The sequence below is a fragment of the Argiope bruennichi genome, chromosome 1 (assembly GCF_947563725.1).
Source record: "Argiope bruennichi chromosome 1, qqArgBrue1.1, whole genome shotgun sequence".
Taxonomy (NCBI): Eukaryota; Metazoa; Arthropoda; class Arachnida; order Araneae; family Araneidae; genus Argiope; species Argiope bruennichi.
In genome coordinates, this window is record NC_079151.1 from 101,081,618 (window position 1) to 101,105,481 (window position 23,864).

The 23,864-nt window shown below is 30.3% G+C and overlaps 1 protein-coding gene across 1 annotated transcript in view; it reads left to right on the forward strand.

Annotated features, from left to right (window-relative positions):
* Positions 1 to 15,989, forward strand: part of LOC129973857 (degenerin mec-4-like) — a 32,674-nt gene extending 16,685 nt beyond the window's left edge. The window contains exons 6-13 of the mRNA XM_056087520.1: positions 95 to 255; positions 1,300 to 1,398; positions 4,497 to 4,596; positions 4,717 to 4,780; positions 6,500 to 6,551; positions 9,027 to 9,061; positions 13,457 to 13,529; positions 15,693 to 15,989. Coding sequence (XP_055943495.1) covers positions 95 to 255; positions 1,300 to 1,398; positions 4,497 to 4,596; positions 4,717 to 4,780; positions 6,500 to 6,551; positions 9,027 to 9,061; positions 13,457 to 13,529; positions 15,693 to 15,989 — 881 coding nt within the window. The remainder of the gene's footprint in view (positions 1 to 94; positions 256 to 1,299; positions 1,399 to 4,496; positions 4,597 to 4,716; positions 4,781 to 6,499; positions 6,552 to 9,026; positions 9,062 to 13,456; positions 13,530 to 15,692) is intronic.
* The last annotated feature ends 7,875 nt before the right edge of the window (positions 15,990 to 23,864 follow it).

Sequence of the window (23,864 nt, forward strand, 5' to 3'; positions counted from 1 at the left end):
ATGCCTTTTGCTTCAAACAAAGTAATGCTTTTATATAAGTAGAAAGATGAATGTTATGTGAAATGACGATTTGAAGTATTCTTTTTCTCTTTAGAGATTCATTTAAGGCTGAACTTAGAAGTATCCGAATACCATCCTTCACACCTGTCAAGAGGTGCGCAGCTCAGCATTCATTCCCCTTACCATGTACCCTCCCCAATAAGTGAAGGGCTGTTCCTCAATATGGGCACTGTCTACAGGATATATGTCAGGCTGGTGAGTTTTTATTGCAAAACATAAGGTCTTGCTCATATCTTGTGTTTTTAATGAGAAATTGAAGAATTAGCGAAAATTATATTAAGTCATTTAATGCTATGGATTACATTAATAAGCGTAATTTTTATTAAAATTAAGCATCTTTCCTAATTTTTAATAAATATTTACTAAGAATATATTGTAGTTTTTATTATTATTTTCTTTTTATGAGTTAATTATATATTAAAAATAATTCATTTCATAGTGAGTGTAAATAGTTTCACTCATGTCCATAAAGTCAGGATAATGCCAGCTTTCGCTAATAAAGGTCCAAAACAAAACAGACGTGACTTATTCATATAGTCCAATTTATTAAGCAAAAGATAAACTCTCCGCTTGGCAATTAATGCCAAATACCTGTACTGTAACGTCTACTGACATTTCCATCATCTTGGGATCGTTGCTAAAGCCTGGAGATTACACTTTGGGTGATTCCAAGTTTCCCTGATGCTTCCATTTGAGTACGTCCACATTGTAGAGGCCGATAATTCTACTACGTAAAAAAAACATCAACATGCGTCTTCTGTGTCATAACTATTCTATTATGGCGCTGAACGACTTACAGAAAGCTTGCGAACAATTTTACTTTTTTGCCACCACTCCTTATATACTCCTTCCTCTCTAACACTCTAGTAACTATGACATAGGATCGATGTCATCCTGTAATTTACATATTATTCTTGAAGATGTGTGTGATTCCTCTACAGATAAAATTTTTACTTTGGAGTTAGATTTTCGTGTGATTCTTTATCTATATATATAACTACTAGGAAAATAATCTATATATATAGTACTAGGAAATAATCTGTATTTCCGAGTACTAGATTATTTCTGAATATCCAAAGAAAAACTAAATCCATTTTGTTTTTCATAACAGACCTTTAACAAGCGACAAAAATAAATTTTAACAAGAACTTAATGAATAATGAAAAGGCTTATAGACTTTTGAATTTCAATTATTTTGTTGAATGTTTTTATTTTATCTCCGTGACTTTATTTTATTAGGCAGAGAAAGTGCTTCTTCCACCTCCGTATAAGAGCAGCTGCACTGACTATCTAACGCAGTGGAAAGAAAATGGAGGAAAAGGTCCCGTCACAGAGAAGGTACTTTTTTTTCATAAAAGATAAAACTAAAACATACATGGGATAGATACTCCAAAAAATTAGAAAATAAGAGAGGTAAATTTAAATTTAGTATGGAATTTAGAAATCATTAAGATCCTTGATGTTTAATGGAACCATATATTTTACATTTTGTTTGCTTGGTTATTATCAATAAACTTATTATATACTTATTCAAATACAGAAATAATACTTATATACAGAATTGCACAGATTTCAGAGATAATATAAAGTTAGTTCAACTGTTATGCATTTTAATGTGGCAGTCCGCCTATTTTGAATGGATGAATGGCTGGAACTTTGTAAACATCTATTCATTATACATTGAGCACACACGTTTATAATTTCATTAAATGATTAAATATATATATATATATATATATAATTTAAACTCTTAATTTAATCCAAATTAATTTCCAAGATTTAATTTAGTTCATCGTAACTTCATTCTAAAATATTCTCTTATTTCGTGATCCAATTCCACTTTCGGTTTAATTAATTCCTCTATAAAACTAATGCGGCATCAGTACTACGTATCAAGAGAAAGTGATATCTTCGGTTGCCCTTGAAAAAGTGTCAAAGGTCACCACGTGTATTCCATTGGCGCCTGGCTAAAAATCCAATGTTATATAAGACTAGTGATCATTTGTTTGTCCCTTTTTTGCCTTCTTTCTTACTTCTGCTTTTGTGCCGCACTGCGCCTTGTAAATAATCATGTTTGCCTCCCGAGAGAGAATAAAACGGAATTAAAAATACCAAGTCTCTTCACTGCTTCAAACGTGCACTCTCAATCAAACAAAAATATGTTATATATTATTTAGCGGACAGGATTCAAAATAACCTTACACACACACACACACACACACACACACACACACACACACACACACACACACACACACACACACACACACACAGGCGTGAGTTGATGCATTATTGATGTATTTTATCAATAAAATTCTACCATAATTTCAATGATGCCAACTCTAAAATGTTAAATAAAAATATTTTAAATGATTTAGATGTTCATTTCAGTCTCTCAGAAGAATATAATAATATTCTTATTCAAACACACACACAAAAAATTAAATACAAAATTGCATAGATTTCAGAGATAATATGAAGTGCATCAAAGAATTTATAAGACCGTGGCTGGATTTAAATCCAGAATGTCGTAATTAAAGTAAGTGTGCATGCATGATAAATTTTGACTTTCTGTTAATGTACTGTAATAAGGTCTGCTTATTTATTCAGTAATTGAAAAGGTAGGACCATTAATTATAGAAGTAAATCTCTTCCATGTTGAATTATTTTTCTAGGACAAAGAGCCTTTATTAAATTTTACGCAAGACTTGAATATATCAATTGATAAATCATGTTTGCAATGAATTATTTGCCAACAGATCAACTATTTTTCTATGGAACAGATATATTATCTTGATGGAACAGATATATTAGAACATGACATAAAAGGATTTTTTAAGCATTTAACAACGGAAGTAATCCGCCCGAAATTTTCTCTTCTGCCCTCTAATAAATGTACTTGTGTATTATTAACCGCATAGCATTGGCGAACAATAGCTACGGGGATACCTATTACAGTACAATCGTTGACGATCTGTGTTAATACATACGTACCAGAACATTGGTTGTGTTTTGGAACGTCCTTTTCCCTGAATGATTACAGCCAAAATGAGACACAGAACTACAACTGTAGTCAAAATATCTCGTATTCAGTTTAACATATTTAAATCTTTCCATTAAACTGAATAAAAGCCAGAAAATAAGTCAGAGCTCTTATTAAATTATAATAGACTTTTTCTTACCCTAATAATATTCGTTTACTATTTCTTAAAAAAAATGTGATAGCCTTCATAATTATTATGAGAGCAATTTTACAATTTTAGATGTAAAGCATGTATACTTTTTTGATACATAGTGTCTGAAATACCATGACCATGTATAAATTATATGGAATTCATTCGTTCTCATAGAATAATTCATGGCGGAAAATAAGGATTCTTGGCAATCTAAATGAGAAAAACTATTGAATGGATGCAGTCTTGTAGAACATATAAATAAAAGCATTATCTTTGTAAAGGAGTACTCTACATTCGTAGACAAAAAGTAATGTCTTCGAGATGTGATTACAGAAATATTGTTTAGAACAATAACTTGAAATATACAAGTTCAATACAATATATTCCTAAATATATTTTCTGAACTCTCTCATTGCGTTTCGTTTCCGATTGCGCATATAAAATAGTTCGTAAGCATTTCTGTCATCCGCAATTTCAAAAGTAAAAATGGAATCTTGTAATTCTATCATTGGCGCCAACAAATTATTCAGGCATTGACTATCATTTATGCTCTTTGGAATGTGATAGCCATTTGTAACCTTATTTGAAGTTTTATGTGACAGAACCATATCAGTTATTATGTTATTTGTTACAAAATATAATTGATATGACTACTCGCAGTTTGACTTATTTAATTTACGACCAAGACAATAGTGCGCTTACTGTAATCAGAGAACAATTGCGCCATGATAATCAATAGTTTCTCAACGAACTTATACGATTAGGATGCAATATATATGACACTGCAATCGAAAGAAGGTTTCGAATCACTCAATAATAACCAACAATACCTCAAAAAGGAACCTTTGACCTCATGTATAGCTGTAGCATGTCCCAGAACTTCGGTGCTTGTTTTAAAAGAAAGTCAAAGAAATGGTTTGGTTGCTTGAATTCAAGATTTCTGCTTGTATGCAAAAGCAACAATTCTTTAACATGTATTTGCAATCACTGTTGAACAGTTGCTAAAGATTCTGCTTGGTTTGTTTATATCGAAGTTAATCTTTGTTAAGGCGACATACTTTTCAAATACTAAAACTGCGTATATGAGATAAACAAAAAGACTAATAATTAATAACGCAAAAATGCAAAGAGAGATAATTTCCCAGAAATATAAAAGCTCTTCACCAAAACATTGTATATTTGCCAATTACTGTTTCATTTTATTTTGTAATGTTAACTTTTTTTCTAAGAGTTTTCATTTTTCTTTGTTTTTATGCATAGATGTGTAAAGAAAAATGTAAACTGGAAATGTCCTTAAAGCTTTATGGCTGTGCTGAACGCAGAATTGATTATCCTCACAATGAAACTATATGCGAAAAACGTAAGATAATACTTTACTTATGAATGTTAAATTTTGAAACCACTCTTTACACTCGAAGCTTTAATTAATTTATCACTCTCTTTTGCAAATTAAAAAAAAAGTGTTTGCTTCTCATTTCAGCCATACCTAATTTTGCAAAGATTGCCCGAGAAGAGTGCGTGCCTGGTTGTACATCACCTTGCAGGTAGCTAATTTTAAGTTATGCATATAAACAAAAAGAAATTAATCAAGTACATAGAGCCGCAATAAATCAACTTATACAATAAATTAGATACAATTGGCTCATCAAAATTTCGAATGATCAAACAAACATTTTAATGAACATATGTTTCTGATTTTAAGTTGTTTGCAGTCTCATGTATACATTGTGTCCCAAAAATCTTTGCAATGTTTGAATAATTCTAATTTCAATTCTTATTCACATATAATTAATTAAATTGCAGGAGAATCTACATTAAACATATAAGTTTTTATTTTGCAGAAGTTGCTCAAAATTCTTACCGTTCTGGTCAGGACAATACTGATAATAGTGGACAAATGAATTACAATATTAAACATTTCCGTCGTTATTAAAGCGCATTCTTGCACGATTAATTCTTCCGATTGTTGGTTTGGGTTTCTTGGCGTAAACTTTATCTTTAAGGTATCCCTACAAAAAAAAGTTGAGTGGAGCCAGATCTGGGGAATATGCTGGGACTTACGGCCTCTCTTAACCCAACTATCGATTTGGAAGGTTCTTATCAAGAAAATAGCGTTGATAGTACAGAAGAGCTTCATCTTGTCGGAAATAAAGTGATGATATTCGTCGTCATTCGCCAATGTATATGTTTAATAAGTTTTGAGATCCACATTTCACTAAGTGAAACTGTTCTGGCTTCTCATCATTTTCTTAAACTAATTCATAAGTCTCTCCCTTCTTGGGGGAATTAAGATCATTAAATTGTTGCATTTATATATTTTATTGCGAATAATTGAGAATTCAACATAATCAACAAGATATTTGACAGACTATATTTTTCACTTACCTTTTAAGAATAAAATTAAAATAATTATGCATCTCAGATATGAGGATGAGAAGTTTCTGGTATGGTGGTTGGTTCTTGCCACCTGGGTGACTACAAAAAAGATGTGGGATCTATTACCCTCTACCGATGACGGGCCATACTTCCAATGGAAAGGAGTATATCGTGGCTGATTATGGTCCTTGGGCCTCAACCTTAGTTCCCTCCAATGCTATCGTAGTTGTCTTTTAATTCAGATTTTATCTGTATGTCTCAGGGCGGATCGGAATGGTCAATGTATGATATCAATTGATATCTGCTAGTCAGAGACTTAAATGGTAGATGTTGATAATGCTTAATATTTTATATTATTAATAAATTTTCCAGTTTCATTTCCATTTTCATATTCAGGGGTATTAGAAAGTATTAGGCGTCTTTGATAACCAGCTGATTCGACCATAATAATGGTTATACTTATTGTCAGTTATGTATAACTTAATAGTTATAGGTTCCCTAACGAAGTATTTTTAAATATAAAATTGTGTTAGACATTTTACCTGTATTATTTTAGTAGCTTTACTCTTTTTCTGCTAATTGAGTATATGAACTTCTCGGAGTCAAGTCATAAGAGGCGACATGTTCGTATTACTGTAATTATAATTATATGCGATATCTAAATCTATTTGCACTTTGACTAATATACTACCTTCATTTTCTTATCGCTTTTATAAAATGCGCTATCACCATTATTTTTTTTTTAAATTAACAACATTCCAGGAAAAAATTGCGCGACACACGCATATTTATATTGGCAAGAAACTTTTGTTTGGTATTGAATTTGTGTTTTAAAATGTTGAAAAGTGTGCCATCTGTTTTATATTATTATCATCTTGTTGTTACAGGATGCGGAGATATGAAGTACAAGTTCAAGAAGCTAACAGTGAAGGAAGCCGAGTAAGAATTTATATATATATTTTAAATCCTAGAGTAATGTTAAGGCCAATTAATTTTGATAAGTACATTTCATTAGTATTAAATAAAATAACTCAATTTTATGTAAGTTGTAGTATAACTGTTTAACAAAATGCGACCCACGAATGTAGCACATGAATAGCTTATGAAAAGATTGGCTTACAAATGTATTTTTTTATAATTCCATGCTTTCAATGTCTATCTCAAAGCGAATATAAATAGATTCAAACGCCTTTAGTTAAAACAATTTAAAGTTTTAGTTTAAAGAAAGGCAACCAAAGATTGGTAACACAAAAATCAATAATTTCAATTTCATCAAATTGCTAGAAAAAATTTCGATTTGTTGCGTTTTAAATTTACTTCCAATTTTTTACAATGTTGACACATCGGAAATAATAAAGATAACAATTCTTTTTTAATCGAAGATAATAAATGTCACTGAAATATTTTCTGATCGATTTGATCGTAACATATGTTCATATTCAAGAGAAGCAGACTTTGCACTGTGCTATATTGCATCAGCCGTTTAGAATCGTAAATTGCTTGCAATGGCATTTCAGTCTAGTTCGCGACGAACTGTAAACAGGCTGTATTTATTATAGTCTGCGAAATAGTTTATAAATATAAACAAACAAGTTTAGAAATTGAAATATTAACTGAGTTACTTGTATTGTACAATAAAATACTGGATATTAGGAGAAAAAAGGGAAGAAAGCTGAATTTTTGTAATGACATTGTTGTTTTGGTTTTATGAGGTTATGTAAATACTAAAACTTTTTTCAGATGTTGGAAAACAAATAGCAGCAACGAAAGATATGCATTTACAAGAAATTTAATTAATTTAATAGTGAAACTCTTGCAATTTATTTTTGCTTGTTTCATGGGCTCTTTTTTTTGTCTCGGCATTAACAACTTAAAGCTAGCAAATAAACCCCTTGATGAAGAAAGAATTGTTAAATACATTAATGAAGGAGAGAAAAATTGTAGAAAATTCAAATTTATTCCGTTAAAAAAAAACCTATTATATCCAATGCTTACTTGTCTATAGTTTCTTTTAAATACTTTTTTTAACCATGGCTTATTCTTGTTTCGGTCTTGTCCATATTCCGACTGACTATTCCCCATTACAAGGAATGATTTTTTTTTCTCTTCTGTGAAAAATAGTTCGCGGTCTGTTGGGAAAATATATCTATGTCAATTTTAATAAGGGAAAAAGTTGATGGTTTCTTGTTATTTAAAACGAAGATAATTCATTAAAATATATTTTAATGGGGAACAAGCATTCTGATTTCCAAACTGCTTCACAATTGAAACTCATCGTTTTCTGCAATGAACTTATGAAATAATTGATTAATGTAAATTTCCTACAAATGAAAAAGGTTATGATGTCTCTAAATCGATAATAAATGCTATTTTGGTTGTTAGGTATATTACATAATTTGCGGATTACTTCTAGAATGTTCAATAAAATAATGTCTTAAATCGTAGAATATAAAATGAGTATTCTTTCATAATGAGTATCAATGAGTATTTAACAATCCGCCAGAAAATGTAATCATAATTAAAACTTATGATTTATATTTCTTTTCTTTAACTTTTTGAAAAAAGCAATGACATAACAATTAAAGAAAAAAAGTAATAAAACAAATTGAAGTTGAATCAACAGAAGATTGGCCAGCACTTATGGTAATTAACTACAAAAAAAAACACCAGACCATACACTAAAGTGAAAAAAGTATAATATTCACGTAATTCTGTGATATTAAAACTCATTTATCTCGAGCACGTATATATTACTGAAATTGATAGGTAAGTGTAACGGTAAAAGAAATCCAATTAGCTGGATAATGGAAGATGACATTTATTCCATGAATGTGATAAAAAAAACTGAGACATATAAAGAACAACATTTGGAGACACTACCAGACAGCAAATTATTAATCCAATAACAGTTCAGCTCAATAGCGTTCAGTGTAACATAATATGAAAACTCCCTCTGGATCAACATTTCAAAGAGATAGTTTAATCTTCTTGCGAGCGCTTCGTCTTTTATAATCTTTCAAGAAGATATGGAATTATTTAGAAGAATCTCTAGATCTCAACTCCTAAAAGAAATACTTACATAAATTTTTATTTCCAGAATTCACATTATCGTCAAAATTTTAAAATTCGTCATCTTCGTGGTCGGGGGCATTGGACCTATTAATACATTTAAAAAACGTTTTTTTTCCTGCTATGATATTAATATTTGAACAAAGCAGTTTCACAGATTGTTAAGATGATGTTTGTCTTTGGATATATGAAATGCATTATCAGATAATATACTCAGAAATGCTTCTTTTTCATATTGAATTAGATATTGTTTAATGAATAGATACTTTTTAAATGACATTTATCTTCTTTTGTAAAATTATAGGATTAGTAAAAAAATAAATTGTTTTATTTTGTCATTTTCAGAGAAGTTGCGCAAAAGCTGCTGAAAGCGACCTGTCGTAAGTTGAAATATTTTCTTTTTAGTGAATGTTATATGCAATCGATCTTCTGTAAATCAAATTTCTATACATAATATACCAATTCATTGATTTATTTAATGTTAATTTTATTTTTTCCAGGAAATGTTTCTATATTGAATAAAATATCTAGATAAGAAAAAGAATTACAATTAATAGACAATGTATACATACATATTATAGACAGAAAGCATTTATGAATTTCTTCATAAGACATATAATTTGAAAAAGAATAAAAAAAAATGTTTAGCAGACATTTGTATTAAAAATTTACAGTTGATCAGATGATAATTTGAGAAATCGCTATAAATACCGGCAGTGAATCACATAGTATGCTTAGCCTTTAGAAACCTCGGTTCTAAATTGACGCAAACTTTAAATTTAGTTTAGTTTTATTATTACACTTTATTTAGTAGATTATTATTATAGTAAATATACTTCTTACTGTACTGCCTGATAAGTATTGAAGACAATTCTACTAGTAATTTCAGTAAGCGAAAGATTATTCTCAATTCCATGAATCCTTACACAAGGAAGGACAAAAGATTAAGATTTTGTCGGTATCTTCAGAAGTAAGAAGAAGAAATGTTTTATCATTTCCTTCTTTAAATTTTCCTTCCTTCCTTCCTTTTCCTTCTTTATAACTAGAAATTAAGTTAATGGAAAAAAGAATTTCTTGAAATATTATCAGACGATTTTTTTTGGCTGTGAAATGTTGTTGTTTTTATTATGCTGTGTTTGTTTTGAATCAACGGAAATGCGTCATCCTTATGCTTCGTCTGGATTGTTTACATTATAATTTAATGCAAAGAATTATTCCATTAAAACCAACTATTGTTGTTGTTTGAAAGATATCGCTTATTTAAGCCAGAATAAAACCAGTTTAACATTTAAATATTTATTGTTACTCTTTTGATAAGTAATCTTTTACGTTTTAGTTTGAAATAGCAAAAGTTTTATTTATCTCTATGTATAAAATATTTATGTGGATGCAAAATTAGTTAATAATCATTTGACAACAGTTCGCATGTTCAGATTGCCCTGGCGGGAAATCTGAGATAAAATCTTCTTTTTGAAGTTGGAAAGTACGGAAAAATGAGTTTATGTTGAGAAGTTTTGTTTATAAATCGAAATAGTCGGAAACGAGAAGTTAGAATAAATGAAAATCTTGAAGAACTATTCGTACGAAAATCTAGTACGAATGAATGAAACTGAACGAGTTGAAAAGTGTTTTTGATAATTAATTTTGCTAATTTGAAGTATAACTAACTACTCAACATACTCTGTCATTATTATTCAAATATAATTTAAAATAATGTGGTATTTTTTTTATTATAAGACTAACTGCCTTTGGCGACTAGCCGGTTCGCAAATCTTAATGCTTCGTCAAAATTTTAATAATTAAATATTTTATGTAATTTCTACTTTAATAGCTTCTTCATCAAAATATTTTAAAACTTCAAATTTTGATAGTCGTATAATTCACTCATAATATTATAAAAGCCTTCAGCCATAAAGTAATATGTATCTCTCTAATTTTCTGTTAGCCCCCCCCATAGAATTTACGCTTTAAATCAAGGTGGAAATGATTAATCTACAATTAATATAATAATATTTTTTACTAAAACAAAGCATTTTTTTAATAATATGATTACTGATAACAGAGTCACTGAACGTTTAAACTTTATGGGCACTAAAGAATATCTTTCTTAATTTATGTAATATCTCAAGAATTTGTCAACAAAATTTTCTCAGATTCATCATGAGCAGATCGATTAATTCACAATGCTTATTAAATGCATCAAACGCTGAGAAAATAAACATAATCGTTTAAAATAATCGGTCGAAAACAGATTAAAAAAACTACTTAAAAACCGATGTGCTTAAAACTATAAGCATATACTAAAAATATATATAACTAACATAAATACAATTTAATTACAAAAGCACACAACTAACCTAAAAATAATTTAAATCGTCAACATCCGTTGAAAATTTTTGTCAACAATCAGAACACAATGCGCATGCGTGAATTTTCAACGCCAGTTACGGTAACGCAAATGCATGAATTTTTCTACGTCAGTTGGGGTAACGCTATGCAGATTAGAAATTTTTAATTTCCTTTATTCTGTGTTATTTTAATTCAAAATTACTTCAGAATGAATCTGAAACATGGATTAATTAACAATGTTTAATTTTAAATGCATCAAACATTAAGAAAATAAACAGAATCGTTTGAAATAAACGGCTGAAAAATCTTAAGCATAGCCTAATTAGCGAGAAAAAAAAAACTGAAGCTTTACTCATTTTGTAGTGAGGAAAATGAAAAGATTTTTTTGGCAGGAAAGTTAGTTTTTAATTAATAATTAAAATTCTAATTAAAAATTCAAAAAAAGGGACTCCAGGTGCACATTCCCGACCTCTAAGGTATACATGTACCAAATTTAGTAGCTGTGGATCAAACGGTCTGGCCTGTAGAGCGCCAACACACACACACACACACACACACACACACACACACACACACACACACACACACACACACACACACACACACACACACACACACACACACACACACACACACACACACACACACACACACACACACACACATTGAGCTTTATATAAGTACTAGCCTCTTTTGGCGACCAGCCGGTTCACCAGTCTTAATTCTCGTTAAAATTTTAATAATTAAATATTTTATGCAACTCCTATTTTAATAGCTTCTTCATCAAAATATTTTAAAGCTACAAATTTTGATAGTCATATAATTCATTCATAATATTATAAAGGCCTTCAACCATAACGTAATCTAATTTTCTTTTCACTCCCGTAGAATTTATGCTTTAAATTAAAGTGGAAATGGTTAAATTGCAATTAATATAAGGAAATTTTTTACTGAAACGAAGCATGTTTTTGAAAAATATGAGTACTGAAAACAGAGTCGCTGAGTATTTAAACTAAACCTTATGGGTACGAAAGAATATCTTTCTTAATTTATGTAATATCTCAAGAAGTTTTCTACAAAATTTTCTCAGATTCATCATGAACAGACAAATTAATTAACAATGTTTAGTTTTAAATGCATGAAACTCTAAGAAAATAAACAGAATCGTTTAAAATAATCTGTCGAAAACAGGTTAAGCCTTCAAAATGTCCGTATCCGTTGTCAACAATCAGAAGACAATGCGCATGCGTGAATTTTCAGCGTCAGTTATGGTAATGCAAATGCGTGAGTTTTTATACGCCAGTTGGGATAACGCTATGCAGATTAGAAATTTTTTATTTCCTTTATTCTGTTTTATTTTAATTTAACAATTTTTAATTTTAAATGCATCAAACATTAAGAAAGTTAACAGAAGTTTGAAATAATCGGCCAAAAAATCTTAAGCATAGCCTCATTACTGTTGGAAAAAAAATGAAGCCTTACTCGTTTGGCGGTGGGAAAAATGAAAAGATTTTTTGGCGGGAAAGTTAGTTTTTAATTAATAGTTAAAATTCTAATTAAAAATTCAAAAAAAGGAACCCCAGGTGCACATTCCCGATCTCCAAGGATACATGTACCAAATTTGGTAGCTGTAGGCCAAATGGTCTGGCCTGTAGAGGGCCAACACACACACACACTGAGCTTTATATAAGTATAGATAGATGTAGTTGTTGTCATGATAGTGGTTGATTATCAAAACCATCATGCCAATCAACTTTGATGAATCAAAGTTGATTGACGTGATTAAATTAATTTTATTACTACTCCCTGCATTTTTGGTGATTATTTCAATTTCATTAACATTATATGAATCCATTTTAATGAAATGAATCTTACAGGGAGAAGAAATAAACTGAATTTTAAATCGATTTTTAAACATATTAGAAATGTATATTTCAGAAACTGATGATTTATTTTTTCAGTTATTAATTAAAAATTATTTTAGCAACTCATGGTATTTAAATAATTTTAATTTGTTTCTAGTGATAAGTATATTCATAGTTTATTATTATGAACAGAAATGCATTACAATATGGCTAGCGAACGAAACGAACCTTTGTAATTCCAAAATAATCACAATGCGATTCTTGGAAGTTAGTGAAAGGATCGAGTGCGCGGAGGAGGGGATGACTCCTAGTTTTATTTATCTCAAAAAACGTTTCACTCGTATGAATGATTTAAATCATGTAAAAGTAAAAAATGCCAATATTCATACAAATATATTAGAATATTCAAAAGCGTTGATCACTGGAGCAATGGTTGGCAAATGAGAGTATCACTATTAAGTTTCAGATGAATATTTAACGAATTTTTTCGAAATCTGCATAAAATGTTTACTAATTCCTTTTTTGAATTCCAACATAATTGAGAACTAATATATTTTACAGGTGCGCAACACTGGTTCATATTATATTCGAAAATCTGGAAATCACTACTTTCACGTATACACCAAGATTTGAGGTAGGGCATGTTTTTTGATGATATGTATTATATTATTTAATAATTACTTTAAGCATCGGATGGTTGTGTGATATTTTAAAGAAATAATGGCTGCATAACAGAAAATTGAATGTAGAATCTTGCCAATATAGTAATTAGAACTCCGAACTCGCGAAATATTTCATATATTATGAAATTTTTGATTTTGTTTCTCTTTTATTTTTATATACACAATATTTAATTCTAAATTATGTAAAAATGTAATGATATTTTAAACTCTTAATTTAATCCAAATTAATTTCCAAAGCTTTATCTTAATTTAGCCCATAATAATTTCATTCTCTTATTTCTTGATCCAATTCCACTTTTGGTTTAATTAATTCAACTGAAACTGTCTAAAAAGTACTGTGCCATCTATCTACGTATCAAATGAAAGTGATCCCTTCGGTGCCCTTTGCCAAGGTATCAAAGGTCACCACGTGTACTGAATTGGCGCGTGGCCGGAAACCCCATGTTATATAAGACTAGTGGATCATTTGTTTCATCCCTTTTGCCTTTTTGCACTTTTTTACTTCTGCTTTTGTGCCGAGCTGCGCCTTGTAAATATGTAACTAAACGAGACCCATTGTGGTTTTATTGTCCTTCATGTAACATATCTATTCTATTGATAATCTAAGGAATGTTAAATGCTATACAGTATTGTCAGCATATTGTACGGTTATGACAATGTTGTCAAGGTCATTCCAACCAGCTAATTATTATTCATTTGAAGTTTTAAATTATTCCTTTTAAATAATCACTGGTCAAAATATTTGGCTATTTTCGATAAAATTACTATTGTTCTATTGCAGCATGATACATATACATTAATTATATACCTAGAAGGTTATTTTCTTAGTTTCTTATATTACTTGTAGCGTTCCACAAGGTGAAGGTTTTGGATAATTTCTGTTTCAGTGAAATACGATAAGTTATTATCTTGTGTAAATTTTTTAGTGGCAACATAAAATGCAAGATAACAGTTACTCTTATTTTCAGCTAAAATTACGGAGTATGTAAAATCTAATATTTGAAATTCTTGGCTTCAAAAATAGTACTGATAGCATCGATGTAATCAGTAATACGGCCGAGTTTTTTTAAGTGCAAGAGTATTGTATTGTACAGTGTTTTTGTATTATCTGAAAATAGAATATTACTATCCTTATTTTGAAATAATCTTCGATATTTCTCTTATAACCAATCTAAAAATATTTAAGATTTCTTCATCCAAACATCTAGTAGCTTAGAATCAGGAGCGAGGACACTATATAGTGACAACAAAGATATTAGGTAAACATTAATTTTCGACATGCATTGTGAAATAGAACTCCAATGCAACAGGAACCTTATTGCATCAGAATCTTGTCTTTATCAAAAAAAAATCATACAATTGCATCAAATCTTATCCTTGTCCTTTATCAAAAATCTTGCACCATCCTTATTCATGCAACTGATTCTCTTTACTGCGGTACAATTCGTCATCGGAAAAAAAAAGCAGCTAATGAAATTTGTTTTTGCAAGTCACTTTCACCGAAGCACAACACTTGATTATTGATTTTTCATAAATAAGCTCAGTAAATACTAATTCTACTATTTCGAATACCCACAAAATATTTATGTTTCTTAAGATTGATTGACATTTAATTCTATTCAGACTAAAGGGCCCTAAACGCCCGTTTAATGAAACTACGATGGCGGCCGAATTGTCTGGATGCCCCCCCCCCATTGCGTTGTGTATGATTACATATCCCTGGCGTTTCCTTTACTCATTCGAGACGCTCGTTTAGATGGGTTTAAGGGGGAGGGGGGCAGGAAGAGTTCCTGAAAACTCTTAGAAGATGTCCCAGTGGAATCTTTTTTCGTATGTTAATCCCTTAAAAACACGAGTTCTCATTGCCATTTTTGAAGTAGGGAATTTTTTATCTTTAAAAGAAAAACTCCGGGTGCTCCAGTATTCTAAGATACCGGAACACGAATGGTTGTCGAAATGAGAGGGTTAATCTAATTTGATAAAACAGCTTTTGGTTATTGAAGCTCATTTCGAAAGTATTATTAATTTATTGAAAATTAATATTCAAAAAATAACCTGTTATATTTTTCTACTGTATCATTCTTGTGATTATACTGACTCACACTTTATTACAGCCGATTGGCATACTGAGCTTTATCGGTGGATACGTGGGCCTGTGGCTTGGCATCTCCCTGCTGACAGTATACGATTTCCTCGAATTACACTTATTTAAATTGGTTTCTATAGTCAAGAGAAAATGGCTGTTACGGAAGAGGAGAGTGTCCGATGTTCCACTTCCGCTCGAAGCCCACCGCATCCATCAGAAATTAAGAAAGAATTCCGAACACTTCCGAGGTACCTCCAAGACTTCTTTCTGCACCGTCTATCACACGAATGCTGTCGTGGCTGAAACACCGAATACAAAGCAATAAAGTATTTTATCTGGTTGTCTGGATTCTTTTTTTGGTCTGAAATGTAAACTCGTGTTGTTTGAATTATTATCTATTTATAATATAATGTATGAAATATTATTATATTATTTTAAATTGCTTATTTTGTGAATGTGCAAAACTGAATAGGTATTACATTCATATACTTGAAAGAAATAGAAAAAAACTTCCCGAAGGTATTTATATGTAATTTCCATCATTCTTCAAATAACTATATACATTAAATATAAGAGCTATAAAAAGAAAAGTAAAACAAGATTTCAATCCAAATATTTATTCCGAGGTCATTTTTATCCTAAAACCCTAAGTAAATTTTAGTCTTCGCGAATTTATAGACAAAACCATTTGTTTATTCCAGAACAAAACTAATATACATGAAAATCTAACATTTAAAAAAAAAACATTTTCTGCTTGTCAGGAAGAAATATTTCATTCTCTTTTAATTTGAAAAGGTTTAATTGAAAGAAAAAAATCTAGAGCTCTACTATGTGGAAGTTTAGAATTATACATGCTATTTTGTGGGGAAAAAAATCCTTTTTTCATATGGTGCGAAAAAAGTGTCGCGAAAATTGTTGGTTTTTGTGTTACTCAAGAAAGAGAGATCCATATTTTATTAATTTGTTGAAGAATAAAGGTAACCCCTGGAAGTGCCTTCATTTTATTATCTTTTTAATGTTAAACGACTTTCAGATGGCATCTTTTTGCCTACCACTTAAGACTACAATATTATATATATATATATATATATATATATATATATATATATATATATATATATATATATATATATATATATATATATATATATATATGGGACGGTCCGGAAATATAAGTTATGAAGTGATATTTAGTGTTATGATGGTCTAAAATTAGATAACTTAACAAATGAGTCAGACGTTATTGAGAGGGAAAGTGGCGATTGAAAAAAATTAATTTTCTGTTTGTAAAGCCAAATGTTTCATTTCAGTTATTTTATTTAAATAAAATATTATGATAGTAGATTTATTCTTACTTTTTTTTGTGAAATACTTTTTTCTAGAAATAGATAGAATACGCATTTTATAAAAGTTTCCATTATACATATATGACTAAAATATGTAAAATCAATTAATTCATATAATTCAGAATTTTGAATTTTCAAATTGGAATCTAATTGCTTTTTTTAAAAAAAGTTGTAACAGCTTTTTTTAAAGTAAAAATCTGCAAACTCTTCGATTTTCATTGTTATTAATTAGAAATGGTCGCTGGCTATTGCTATGAGTATGTTATTTCTTACCAAATGCTTACAAAAGTGCCTTTCAAGAATATAATTGGAAGTGCCGTCTTATTTACCACAATTTCTTCACTTTTTTTGTTGAGAAAGTACATTTTTGTTCAATATTGTAAATGAGTTCCAATGCTGAAGGCAGGTAAAAGTATTTGAAGCTCATGAACAATATCACATCTGCTAATAAGCTTCCCAAAATTTTTTAAACAAAAAATCCAAAATTTTATTTTGTATAAATATTATGATATATTGGTCCCATTACACAAACATTTTACAAAATTGTGAAAACTGCTGAGCAGTTTAAAATAATAAGTTAGAAATTAGATATCAAATCTATCGTTTCGATACTTATACAATTTGAGGCAAAACATTTATTTCAGATTCTTTTGGCAAAAATAACACTTTTACTCTGCTGGTTTCAATCTCTTTTCTGAAAAAAAATCACTGAAGTGTTCCTAATTAGTATTTATCAGAATTTTATTAATATTTATCTTTAGGGGAATGATAGGATATCATTACTCCGAGTTTATGAAGCTTTAATTCTCTCTCGGATAGACTACGGTTGTATAGCTTATGGTTCTACCAGCCTTTCTGCTTTGAAAAAACTTAATACAATACATCATTCTGTTCTGAAGATTTGCTCTGGAGCTTTCCGCACATCCCCAGTAGAAAATTTATATGTGAGTGCCATCAATTTCCATTTTCTCTGCGTCGCTAGAAATTATCTTTACAATATTTTGAATTTTCATCTACATCTAAACACCCTCTAATTTACACCACTCTCAGTCAATTCTTAAAGCGAATTTATTATCCGTCCATTTCTATCCGTCCACTTTATGAACGCATGAAATTTTTCATTTCTGACATACAACTTTCTGAAGGGAGAATATTGACCATTGACCATCTATTGACCATTTCTACTTTCCTCCCTGGAAAACACCATCCATTTCTTACATAAGCCCATTCATTGGTTTTAAAAAATCTCATATTGATGCACACTCGCTTCAGCGAATATTTCTTGAGCATCTTGCCCAGGACAGCAACAATAAAATAATCTTTACGGATGATTCAAAAACTATAAATCATGTCGGCTCCTGTGTTATTTTAGATAACACATCTTACAATTATTCTCATCCCAAATACTAGCCAGTATACATGGCAGAAGCTACTGCTATTTCATATGCACTACAAAATATTTTTTCATCTGACTGTCGTAAATTTTGTATATACACCGATAACATAAGCGTTTTGCAACAATTACTAAATTTTTATTATTCTTGTAATCCGATTGTTGCACAATTCATGGTACAGCTATAAGTACTGGTGAACAGAGACTTTGACGTAATCTTCTGTTGGGTACCGAGTCACGTTGGAATCTATGGCAATGAGCTTGCAGATCAAGATTCAGAATTAGCATCAGAACCTCTCAGTTTCCGTGTTCTCTTTTGTGATGTTTCTGGATATATCAAACGATATATCTACGGAAAGTGGCAATAAGTTTGTAACACGCAGGTTGATAGCAAGCTATAAGCTGTTCATCCAAAAGTAAATATGTGGTCAGTTTTATCGAACCGATGCACAGATGTAAAATTAACTCGTCTTCGCATTGGACACATTAGGTACACACACACAGACATATGTTGTTTGGTGAACGGGCCCCTCATTTTCGAACTGTGGTATGGTCAATTGTATTGCTCATATTTTTACTCAATGTCCAAATTTTACTACTGATCGTTTAATTCACTTTCATTCCCTTATTTTAAATCTACAGGACTTGGTGGTTGAGAAACCTCACTCAAAACTTTTTGCCTTTTTAAAAGCAATTGGCTTTCTGTTGTTGTTGTGTTGTGACTTATGGCACTTTATAAGCCCTCTGACAGTTATCTGTCAGCGATTTAAACCGAGTGAGCGTCTCTTGTTTTTTTAGTAATGCCAACTAAGGTCAAAATACGACTTAGCTACTTTATGTGTTACATTCGCTTGCACAACCCCTTTTTACAGGGGGTCACATTCACACACTTCACAGATAGAACACAGAAGAATGACCATGCCCGAACTGGGACTTGGGACATCGAGATCGCGAAGAAGACACGCTCCCCCTATGCCAGGACGCCGGCAATTGACTTTCTTTTTGGCTTTAAAATTTGAGTTATATTAAACCATGTGCCAAATCGTGATAAGTCATAGATCTTAACTTCAGACGTTTTATAATGAATTCTTGTTTTATTTTATCCGTTTTTTATACTGGAACTGTTTAAAAATCCCTATGAATGGCGCAGCTTGTTCTAAATCGGGCCTTGTGCCAATATACAACACCATACCATAGCGTCAAAATTTTAATGATTGCGAATGTATTAAGCCTCGTAGTATGAAAAGTATAAAATTCGTCTCATACATGCATATAGTGTCATCATTTTTTTAAATTTGAGAGTTTCAATGAGTGTATTATAATTGGATGTTGTTTCATTTGCTGTTGAAATTAAGAAGTAACAAAGAAAGAAAATGAGGCAGCAATATAAGAGGCTTTACTATAACTCAGTTTTACAGAATGGTATTTCCTTTCTCCATTAAAAAGATGCATAAAATTTTGATTTTAAGCAAAGAAGAAACCACCCTTTGTCTTATGTTAATTCAATTAACATCTTTCTATTTGCTATCAACATGTTCGATGCCACTGTGTGAATATTGATATATATGCATCTACTATATGTATAAAATACTTTACTCTAATAATAGATAATGATGTCTCTTCAAATAATCGAATCAAAACTTGAAAAATAATTAATATATAAATAAATCTGAACTTTAATTATTGGTTAATAAATCTTAACCAATAAATTTAATAATAATTCCAATAAGTTATACTTTTATCGATTGTTTTAATTTCTTTTTTTAAGCATTTGAGTTCCAATTTTTTAAATAAAATATTATGCAATTGGAACGAAACCAAGAATAATTTTTCTTTGTGATTTATGAAGTAAATATAGTTTTATTAGTTCATATGTATAGGAATTCGATAAGTCCTCAGCACAATAACAACTATGGCAAATGCTCTTAAAATTTAATGGAAGAAAATTTAGAACCTCGAAAGTTAGATCGATGAGGCACTGAAAATAGTACCAGGTTTGATAGGGCAACATACAAAATAACAAATTATTCTGCGACAAATTAATATCTAACATTACTATCAGAAATACAATTAGGTACTTAATAGCAATTAAATACTTAATAATACTATTAAAAATTCCCTTATTTCTGGAAATGGTTTCAAATCTGAACATTATATAAACAAGAACACTAAATACTTCCACCAGGTTTTATTTGTAATAAAAATACATATAAAACAACTTTCAAGAGAAAAGAAAATTCTATTAAAATTTTTTAATTTACCCGAGGTTTTAACGGTGGAAGTGCAATAAATTCATACCCATAATTCAATACATTTCGCAATATGCAAATTTTGGAACTAAATATTAAAACGAAACACTATTAAAAATAAAATAACCAAAAAATAATCCATGAAAATTTTCAGAAATTTCTGATGCATGTTTTAGAAACTACTTAGTAATTTTGAATACTTAGTAATTTGATTGTTTTCTACAAAAATATTCTCTTTTGCATAGAAATTTAAAAAGGCATAATCACCTTAATTTCCTTGCTAATTGGCATTAGTTGCATTTTTTATATAAAAGGAAATATTAAGGCTCTCTATTTGCTGATAAAATTCAAAGTGGGAATGGTTCTATACTATTGTGTTTTGTTGGTTGCAAGCGATTGATAAACTCTAGTTTCAAATTGGGCAAAGTAAAAGAATACACATAGTTTAAATTTTTGAATATAGTTCGCAAGAATATTCTAATTAAAGTTCTTAAGCTGTAAAACATAATTTTCGGCAATGTGGAGGAGGTCATTGTTTTTCTAAAATATACAAGAAAAAATTTAAAATACACAAGAAAAATTGTGATTGTATCCAAAATCCATGCAACCCTTTACCCTATTGAAGTAGCTTAGTTATCTTTGGTTTTTGAGCCATTATAATCTATTTGCCTACCATTTACCCTACAAAATCCAAATTAAACATTAAGCGAAAAATAAGATATTATTAATCAATCCAATGAAAGGTGATCTAGGGGAACCTATTTGACTTCAGATTTTAATGTGGATTGGATATGGCGTGCCTTCTATTAAAAATATGGTCCTGTACATCCTATGATTGCCATTTAATTTTGTCGGCTTCAGTTTGGAATGAAATGGCATGTCAGGTATCAATGCCACCTCTCGGTACCCAGCATTAAGTTAGAGATTTGGTTTACTAATTTTTGACCAATTTTTTATCAAGAAGAAAAGTTGGAAGAACAGTTCATTGCAATTAGACCGAAAATGGCAAATATCAGAAAAATTTATAAAGTTTTTAAACTTGGGTCAGATATTCCTTTGATCTACAAGAACTGTGAAGCGAAAGACTTCTTGCTTTGAAGGGAATGAGTGGAATTTTCCCCTTACTGCCAATTTGTAAAATCTATAAAATGGTTGTATCTTGGTTATAAAACAAATAATAGTATAATTTTTCGTAACATGGAGAGATTAATTATCTATATATTATTGCATTAGATTAAGACATATCTGGCATTACTTTCTCATAATAATATATTTATATAAAACTGCCAATTTTTTTAATGTGAATTTTTTTAAATGATTTTTTTAAAATTTAAGTGCATCAAACGAAATTTTATTTGAATAGCCAAACTTGACAAGTAAATAAATAAATACTCGTTTTTTAAATATTCAAAATACTATACTGCTTTTTTTTTTTACCTATGATGCTTTTAAATATCTATGTGACTTAATATTTCCTTAAAATTTTTGTGCATTTTGGAAGAGGAGATGTGCAAGAGTATAAAATACGAGCTTCTTAAACGGCAAGCAATGCAGAAATTTTTGTAAACGCAAATTTTAGTGTATAGTTGTAAATTAAGAATTTATAAATATCGAAAGTGTGAGAAAATGTTGGCATTGCATCTCAATATATATATTTTTAAAATTAAAAAATACTGCTGCCTTTAAAACTTTTCTGTATAGATAAGTTAGAATAATTTTATTGCAGTTTATTATATAACATCGTTTTTTACCACAATATGCATAGTTTTGGTATAGGACAGCTTTGGTCTCGGTAATTCTAAGTAGTTTGTTCTAATACAATGCAGGTTATCGTTCAGGTTATAGTTATAATGGTATTATTTTATTGATTGTTGTTGTTTTTTATAAAGGCACAAGCTCGCTGACGAAGTCAGCGATTTTAAGCCAAGGGGGGCCCTGTATTGTTTTTTAAGTAGCGCCAACTAGGGCCAAGAGTACTTCTTAGCTACTCACGCATCACATTCGTTTGCACAACCCCTTTTTACTGGGGGCACATTCACACATCTCACAGATAGAACAGATGAAGAACAACCATGCCCAACCGGGACTCGAACCCAGGACGTCCAGATCACGGGGAAGACGCGCTACCCCTATGCCGGGACACCGGCTTTATTGGTTGTAGATTTGTACAATGCGAAGGCGAGTCTCTCTTTCTCATTCGATGTCACCATAAGCAGAATTGAGGCTATTGAAGATCTCAATAATACCTTCCAGATGTTCCGGATGGACAAATGCGCTGCTTACAATTTTTCACTCTGTTCATAAAACTCTGAAATTTATCCAAAAAATATATCGCACGAAGGAACACAACTGGAATTCTTGCAATCACTCAGAGCATTAATAGAACCTCCAAAACTGACTTATTCCGAAAATTTTGCCTTTTTTTTTGTGCTTGAGAATATCTATGTTATCAGGAGTATCAGGTGAAAATAAAGCAGAAATAATAATACCTTTGCCAACGGCACATTATTTCTTGATAAAGCCAAATTTAATAATTTCAGTTACGATTATTTTCAAAAACATTTACAGATACAGCTTTTATTTTAACGATGAGGATGGATTTAATAAAACATCCCATTGAAACATTTTCGTACTGAACGAATCATCCCACTAAATATGAACTAACACTCCTACTAAAGTTGAATATTTTATTCAATGCATGTTAACTTCTGACACACAAGTATTTATAGTTACATTGCCGCTTTCTTCAACAACAAATTACACTTAGCAATAAATTCCAATCTTGTGGCAAAGATATTTTTAGTAGTTAAAAGAAGCAGTTTACTAAGGAGCTTCCAGCATATACTTGAGATAGGAAAACTTCTATCTCACTCTTCTATTAGCAAATAACAAAAGAAAAAAGTTGCCAGTCCGCAATATCCTGCATGTTCTTCAGATCGAGAACATTAACTGATACGCTTTTCGTCAAATATAGTAAGAAAAACAAATAATAAACCACATATGAGTAGTAAATGCGTATCGCTATACATTGTATGATATCAAAACTTTTTTTCACTGAATTCATACAGTTTCTGTGCTGAAAAAATTAAAAAAAGGTAAAAATATGGAATATTTATTTTTGTAATTATAAAATCATTTTTAAAATTTTAAAAATAAGATATTGATTTTATCATAACTAAGAAATTGGTTTAATATATCGATGTCGCTTTTTT